Source organism: Misgurnus anguillicaudatus, chromosome 13 (genome assembly GCF_027580225.2).
Source record: "Misgurnus anguillicaudatus chromosome 13, ASM2758022v2, whole genome shotgun sequence".
Taxonomy (NCBI): Eukaryota; Metazoa; Chordata; class Actinopteri; order Cypriniformes; family Cobitidae; genus Misgurnus; species Misgurnus anguillicaudatus.
Genome location: NC_073349.2, coordinates 13,771,596 through 13,779,364, shown reverse-complemented (window position 1 = coordinate 13,779,364; position 7,769 = coordinate 13,771,596). Strand labels below are relative to the sequence as shown.

Here is a 7,769-nt window from a genome sequence, read left to right as displayed (position 1 = left end):
AGCCGTCTGCTCTCGTCTAAATTCCAGGCAAGGCAAGCTGCAACAAGTCTTATGGCTGCGCATATCTATCAGCGTACCGCGTGAACAATATGTCTAGTGTGCCCTTCGTGCGGCCGCTGCGCATATATCGATCAAAGCCCCGCGAGAGCAGTTCGAAAAAATCTTATTTTAAACTTATTTAAAAGGCAAAAAAAATCATCCGGAGCTTTGGGATCGCTCTCGCGGTACTTTGATGTCATACACCGATCACTATGCGCAGCGCCATAAAGTCGAAAACCGTTAGATGCAACTGAAATACCAACAAATGCATTTACATTAAGATGTTTATAAGGAGAATCAACAAGGATTAACTGTTCCTTACTGGAAAAGGCTACTTAGTAAATGTTGGGATGTAATCTAAGTCAATGATCTTAAAAACAAAGTTTTGTAGACAAAAATTAATTCTACACAAGTAAAACATAACATACTACAATTTTCAATAATTTATTTTATTTGTTTTTATTTACTATAACATCAAATGGCCAACATACATAACTAAAATAATATTTAAGTAGCATCAAGTGTAAACCTTTTAATGAAAATCAGACTTTTCCCATGTTTAAGTGCTATAATTTGGTCCCCAGTTCTTCTATCACTTAGTTTTGGTAAACCATTCTCTGCAAGCATGTGAAAAAATAGGTAGTTGAAATTTGCCTCCCCTTGTGATGTCAGAAGGGGATAAGCCCTTTAAAGAGTAACTAAACCCTAATCCAAATTTTTTTAGTTACTGATCTGTAAGAATGATGCTTCATTAGTGATGTTCATTGATTTTAGTAAGTTTTTTGACATTTGGATGTAAAGTGTTTCAATACTACAATATATGGTGTAAAAACGTCTGAGTGCTGCCCTCTTCAGGTTGAACGGTGGCTACTGCAGTTGAATTTTCCTATTGGATGTTGGGTCCAAAAAATGACTCGTGACGTAAGCAGGTTCAAGCTTACCACGCCCTTGTTACGATCTCACAACACACTTGGTACAAGCTTAGTTCATCCCCTCTATCTCCGTTGGGATCTGCCCACTTTCTTGCATTTTTCAAATATTGCCAGTGGGTGGAGTCAGGCTCTGACCAGGGGTTTAGTTACGCTTTAAACTGCACTATCCAAGAGTGCAGAGATTAATTTATTTGGATTTAAAAGGCAAAATGGCAATTTTAAGATGCTATAATAAATTATCTATATGGTAATTTGGGTAAAACTTTACATATGTACTCTGGGAACACCAAAGATTTATTTTACATCTTTAAAAAGTCTTGTGAAATGTCCCCTTTAATATTGTCAAAACAATTATCACAATCATGATTTTAATTTTGCCATGAAAAGAACACAAAATGTCATCACAAAACTGCCATCTTATTAGTTGTTAGGCTTGTTCGATTTTATGTGGCGCCGCAAGAATCGACAGGCGGATGACGTCAAAGTACCGCGAGAACGATTAGAGAAATCATATGAAGTCTAATTTCGTCTCGCTCTCGTGGTACTTCGATGTCATCCGGCTGTAAGTCCTTGCGGGAGTATTCTACATTTGTTTTATGACTTTTATGTTATTTTACTGTATATTCTATATAACACATATCGTAAAATGCATTGCATGATGTAATATAGGAAATTACAAGTGTTTGACATAGTTTCTGACCTTCCGTGAAACTGTTGTGTGTCATAGTTATGTCAGAGTTTTTATAAAAATAAACAACAATTTAGTCATAAAATTACTTGTTATAGAAATTGTTAAATTTTGATGTATAAAAGAACGTAACAAACAAACAAACAAACAAACAAGAAGCAAATGATCCATATATTCTTCATATCAGTACAAACTTTCATGCTGTCCATCAGTGACCTTAAAAATATTATAAAACAACGTTTATCTCCATGCAGCTGTCAGATCTCTACACTACTGTTTACAACCCATACTCCATACCAGCCTGCCCAGAACTTTGTATCCATTCCTCCGTGAGTAAAACGGATAAACCGAACTCCAGGTCCATAATTCTTAAAGACGTGTGTCATCTGAAATGAAAGCGGTGAGAATAAAAGGTAAGATTTCAAACAACCTTTGCACATATAATCAGATCTTTAAGCTTGTTCACTCTCTTTCCTCCTCCATCATAAGGCAGACCCTACAACCGCAGTCACAATAACCTCATAATTATTGACATCCCAGGACGAGTCTGCCATGTTTGATCCACTCAACTAGTGTTCAATTAGCGAATCTGGGTCTACGGATCACGGATTCACTCAGGCGAAAATTCCCTGATTTATTCATGCAGGATGGGTCTGTGGATTCGTCTGTTTCTTCACTACATTGTCTCAGAAGACGACATGTTTGTCCTGTGGAGGCTACCATATGCATTCTAAAATTCAGGGATGAGCTGTTGGTTGCAATTCACAATCTCACCACTAGAATTTACACACACCACCTTTAATAAATAGTTCAGTGAAGGATGTAATAGAATTTAGTACATTTATTATATAAAATGATTTAATAATTTAAACATTATGATTAAACTCACTTGACACCATCGTTTATCATTCCACTGTTCAAAGAAAACTTTTTCAGGCTTAAAGACACTGATGGGATTCTTTTCCTGATCAAGCAGCTCTACACAGATCTCATAATGACACCCGCAATCCCGGCGTGGGGCGTACCTGCACCAAACAACAATACACACCAGACTGAAGGAAATAATAGTTTTAGAGTTATGATAGGCTTTGGTCTTCCTTGCAATACATTTTTATTAAATGGCAAGAAAGTAATTAGAATTCACTATGCAAATAGATCGGTATGGAAAAGTACGCAAAAAAAAGAGGCAGAAATTAAAAACTTCCAATAGGTGATTTTCAAACCTCAATCTAAATTTACTTAGACAACTTAAATTGAAATTGTCTTCAAAGGTTTGAATAGAATACTGAATAGAATTGAAAATTGTTGTGTGGGATAACAGAGACTTAAAACATCTTAAACTATCATGAATCATACCATTTATTTTACAAAATATATCAGTTATGGACAAAAGTTTTCTGTAAAATAAGACCATTTATATCTATGTTACTCCAAAGTATGTGGATAGATAACTCTTTGAAATGTAAGCATGCTCAATTCTGCAAAAAAATTGAATTATACTGCTTAGCCTTGCATAAGAGACCTGCAAGAATTGTTTTATATGTATTTCTGTTTGAAAAGTGTTTTTTCATCCTACTGCAAATGACTTACCAGTCTGATATTTTGATGTCAGGTTGCAGATGATCCATGAAAGCAGAACTGTAACCCTCTTCTTTCAGATTAATCAGCTGTTGCTTTAAACACAACCTGAGAACAAAGATGACAGACAGGACAATTTCTGAAATTACGCATCAAGTTCTGAAATTTCTGAAGCATCAGAAACGCAAGTTACCTATAAGAGGTGGCAAAGCATTTCTTATTGTTGTCATTTGGAAGGCCTGCAAACGTCTCTTCTATTTTCCATTCGTCTCCACCATTCTCTACCAGGATCCATCAATTTAATTCATCTTATAAAATACCAGTATGAAGGACATTTATTGAATTTACCAGTTGGCAATATATCCCCACAACAGTACTTTAAAGCAGTGTTTTTTTCAACCAGGTGGCCAGGGCTCTATAGGAGGCCACAATAAACTTTCAAGGGGACTTATGTATTTAATTTTTAAGTAAATCATTTTAACATTAAAAGACCATTAAACTTAAAGGCGAAGTGCACAATGTTTGAAAAGGGAAAAGGGAGTCAGGCCGACTACCAAAACACACTTGTAGCCAATCAGCAGTAAGGGGCGTGTCTACTAACCGACATCCTTGCCGGGGTTGCGTATGTGTGGGGCGGGTCTATCAAAAGAAGGTCCAGATTCTATTGGGTAGGAGCGTGTTTGTTTAGGTGATTTTAAATGTCAACATTGGCTTTCAAACATTGTGCACTCTGCCTTTAACCATTATTATTAAATAAGGAATAGTTTATATCCCTAAAGCGGTTCATTTAACAACTTATTTAAGTGTTATCTAACGTGCAGTTCCCGGAAGAAAAGTGTGTTAAAGTCCCAATGAAACAGAAGAAGGGATGATCTTATTTTCCTCGTCGTGACCATAGACTGTAAAAAATATGCACGTACTGTACGTGACATCACTCGTAGGTTTGTGAAGAGCTTTTTTGAAGCCCAAAGTAGGCAAAGCCTGCCGTCTTCATCTTGCCACCGCGTCACTCCTGGATAACCAAAAATCGTCAAAAAGATGGGACAAAGGTGGACCCAAGATAACTAGTCTCGCGTAGCCAGTATTTTTTGCTGCTTTTTCTGAACAATGCCCGCCCATGAGGCTGTTTGACCGACATGTCAAACAACCAATCACAGTTTGTTTCGTCTAGCGTCACATTTCGGACTCCCCACAATAACGAGCCGGCTGGCAACAAGTCAGTTATTGAAATAACTAGCCAACCGAATAGCATCTAAATAAACAACATAACTCATCGTAGAACAACGTTGTGCACTTCATCAACAGCCACACCAATGAGACGCTCCCGTTAAACGTCTGTTTGAAGCATATCTCTCTACTTTTTAACATCTACAAGCAATTCAGGAGAACCAAACTTTTTGACTCCACTAACTGCCTCAAGCAAAACTCTTGGACGTCTTTTAGAGAGTCTATGCCGCAAACTTTGCATATTTTTGAGAATCCAATGTTTAGCTGATCATGATAACTGGTCATTATTATCCACGTGAACACGACTGATTCTCTTCCTCAATGGAACGTCAGAGCTTTGTTTTCCAAGACCGAAACTAATCGTGACACTCACGTCTCCTGGAAATCCCGTATATTTCAACCAATCAAAGACGACTTCGACATTCCCACAGGGTTTCCAGAAAAGTGTACGATAAACATCAGACATTTAGCCAACATTCTGTGGGCGTGACGTCTGAGACTACAAGATGATTGGTTGCTGAAAGCACGTCCACCTAGCTCCACGGGAGTGACAGCAGCAGCATTTCACCTGTCACTTAAGCGGCTACGCCCTTAATAATGCAGAATTTTAAGGCTTAATATAATTTAAACGCATGATTAACAAAACAATTCACCCCCTCACAGTTGTCATGAAGGACAAAGTAGCTATATCAAAAACACTTACCAGGCTGTAAAGATTTATTTCTGCTGTAAAGTTGGCCATTTTAACATGTGGGTCTATAAGATTGGCAAGTCGATGAATTGTAGAGAGACCAGAAGGTTGTCCCTTGGTCATGACGTTTAGAGGGTATGCATTGATGTCACTTTTCCTTGTGACCAAGCCGGAGTTGGCATGGACGATCCATTTACTTCTCTTTTCTTTTTTTTTTTGCAGTCTGTAAAATGATAGCTCCGAATTCTTGTTAAATCTGTTAGTACAGTCTATCGCACAACAGCTTTTTCTCATTTAGACGCCTTTTCGCTGATTTCACACTGTACACAAATTCTGCTGATCTATCTTTTGCCACTCAGTGGGTGTAACTACGGATGAACCGATACCACTTTTTTGGAATACGAGTACTTGCATTTCAGTACTTACCGATACCAAGTACTTAAAAAAAACATGATTTAAATTTACAGGTAACAGCTTTAGTCATATAATTTAACAAAAAAACAAGGGACTAGTTTGGAATTAAGAACATATGAAAAACATGTTGTACACAACATATTACAGAATAAATAATAATTATTAAAAAAAATGTAAACAGTGACAGTGCAACTCAAGTATTTTTTTCAGTTTGTTGTAAACTCTGCCTCTTTGGACAACACAAGAGGCATTAACCCCTTACACGCCGCTCAAACATAGACATTTCTCAGACCGTGGTATCGATCCCCGGTATCGGGGGACTTTAGAAAATTCAACCAGTATCGGTGCATCCCTAGGTGTAACCCATAGATATGTACACTAGATGTCGCCTTGGCTACAGCAGTTCATGGGAACGAATGCGTCAAATAGAGCCACCATCTTTAAACAGGGCAGCCCTGCATCATCGTCATTGTATGCAAATGGTGTAACAGAAATAAAATCACCATAAATCATCATGAATGCGATTTTCTATTTTTTTTTGTTCGTTCCAACAGTCAGACATGTATTTAGCATTGAGTCCAGAAAAAAATTGATATTATGAAAATCTACTTTTTCTAACTATAATGCGTAGTGCTAGTAGGCCTAACATCCATACGCAGCACAAAAGTCCGGCATCGTCCATGAAATCGAAGTACAAGCAGAAATAGCAGTGTTACCTAGCTACCTAGAGATGGGTATAAATGGAGGTCGGAGCCAGCTGCAAATGGGTTAGCAGCAAGTGGGTGGAGCTTTAGCCGCAAGTGGGCTGTACAAACTTCCAGAGGATTTTGATTGGTTTATTTAGTATCACCTGTGTTGTAGCAGCTACTGGTTTATGCTCCACAGTAGGTGGCGGTAATGTGTAAGTTTTGTTGCGATCGATCAGAAAACAAAGAAGAAAACCGCTTTCACATGTCAGCTTGCCGTTGAAATGAAGGGGAAAGCTTACTGCAGCTGTACAGTTTTTAGTTTTGTAAAAAAGGATTATAGGTTCTGAAGAAGACCATTTTATAATGCTGTTTGTACACTGTTTTTAGTCTTGATGTATTAAAAAAAAATAAGGGTAAAGTGTATCCAAATACATTTCTGTCGTTTTTTTTATTAGCACACAAATTACAAAATCTGTAACGTGCATGACAAAATCTTTTCTCATTCCATTTCTACAATTTGCTCTCCAGATTATGGATTCTGAAGGCCATAATAAGGTATTGTGTAAAAGTGTTCATTGAGCTTTTTTCTGCATAATCCACAATGTTATGTAATGTAATGTAAACATTTGTTTTAATATCATAATTATTTTATAAAATGTATTACTCATAACAATCAGTGAAATAAATGTGAAACGCATGTTATTGTGTTTTAGGTTCACTTACCAGTGAAAGATTTTTTTTGATGTCCCACATATGATCAAAGCTTCTGCTGTAATGTATAAAGTTTTTAATTTACAAGTTGTTGTGTGTTTATCACATCAATTAATAATTTATGGTTTGTTTGATTTCAATACAAGGACAATGCAAGACAAAGGCTGTCAAATAACTGGAGTGTTTGTCTTGATGGCAAGTACATATATATGTACTGTAAATGAGGACATCGAGGTAATTGATTGCTGTTACCCATTTAACCTTTTTTGGTGTTTCTTTGCATATTATAGTGCACTTACTTATTGAAGTAAGTATTTATTTTTGTAGCTATATGCATTTTAATAGAATTGAAAATTGTACTAATTCATTACTTTATGTACACAGCTAAACACGAAAAACATGAGAAAATGGTGGTGTGCCATCTTGCTTAAAAATTAAGTAAGTGTGAAAAAATTAGCTGTACTTTTAACATGTGGTGTTTTTAAGAAACCCTTAAAGAAGTGAAGAAATCTTGTTCAGTCTGTAAACTGTTTTGGGAAGACATGGAATGGAATGATTTAGTGACTCGCTCATAACACTATTTCAGTAAAAATATATTCTGCAGACCCTTTGAGTGAAAAGAGTGTTTCAGTGATGATAAAAATCAGCAGGTGTACTTGCTCTATTAAACTCCTTTAATAGCTTTTTTAAATACTATTAGGGGTTGGCAAGATTTTGAAATGTTGTTGTTTTTAATTGGTGAATAATTTAAAATTGGACCATTAATTAGATTTTTTTCTATATTTACAAAAGTCTTTACT

The 7,769-nt window shown here is 36.5% G+C and overlaps 1 protein-coding gene across 5 annotated transcripts in view; it reads right to left on the bottom strand.

The window, feature by feature from the left end:
* Nucleotides 1-1,206: 1,206 nt before the first annotated feature.
* The window catches only part of LOC129430243 (F-box only protein 44), an 84,162-nt gene continuing 77,599 nt past the window's right edge, over nt 1,207-7,769 (bottom strand). For all 5 annotated transcript variants that reach the window (XM_073875073.1, XM_073875076.1, XM_073875072.1 and 2 more), the window contains exons 7-8: nt 1,957-2,045; nt 1,207-1,875 (exon numbers count right to left, since the gene is read on the bottom strand). In XM_073875073.1, the coding sequence (XP_073731174.1) occupies nt 1,764-1,875; nt 1,957-2,045 (201 nt within the window). In that variant the 3' untranslated portion in view covers nt 1,207-1,763. The remainder of the gene's footprint in view (nt 1,876-1,956; nt 2,046-7,769) is intronic.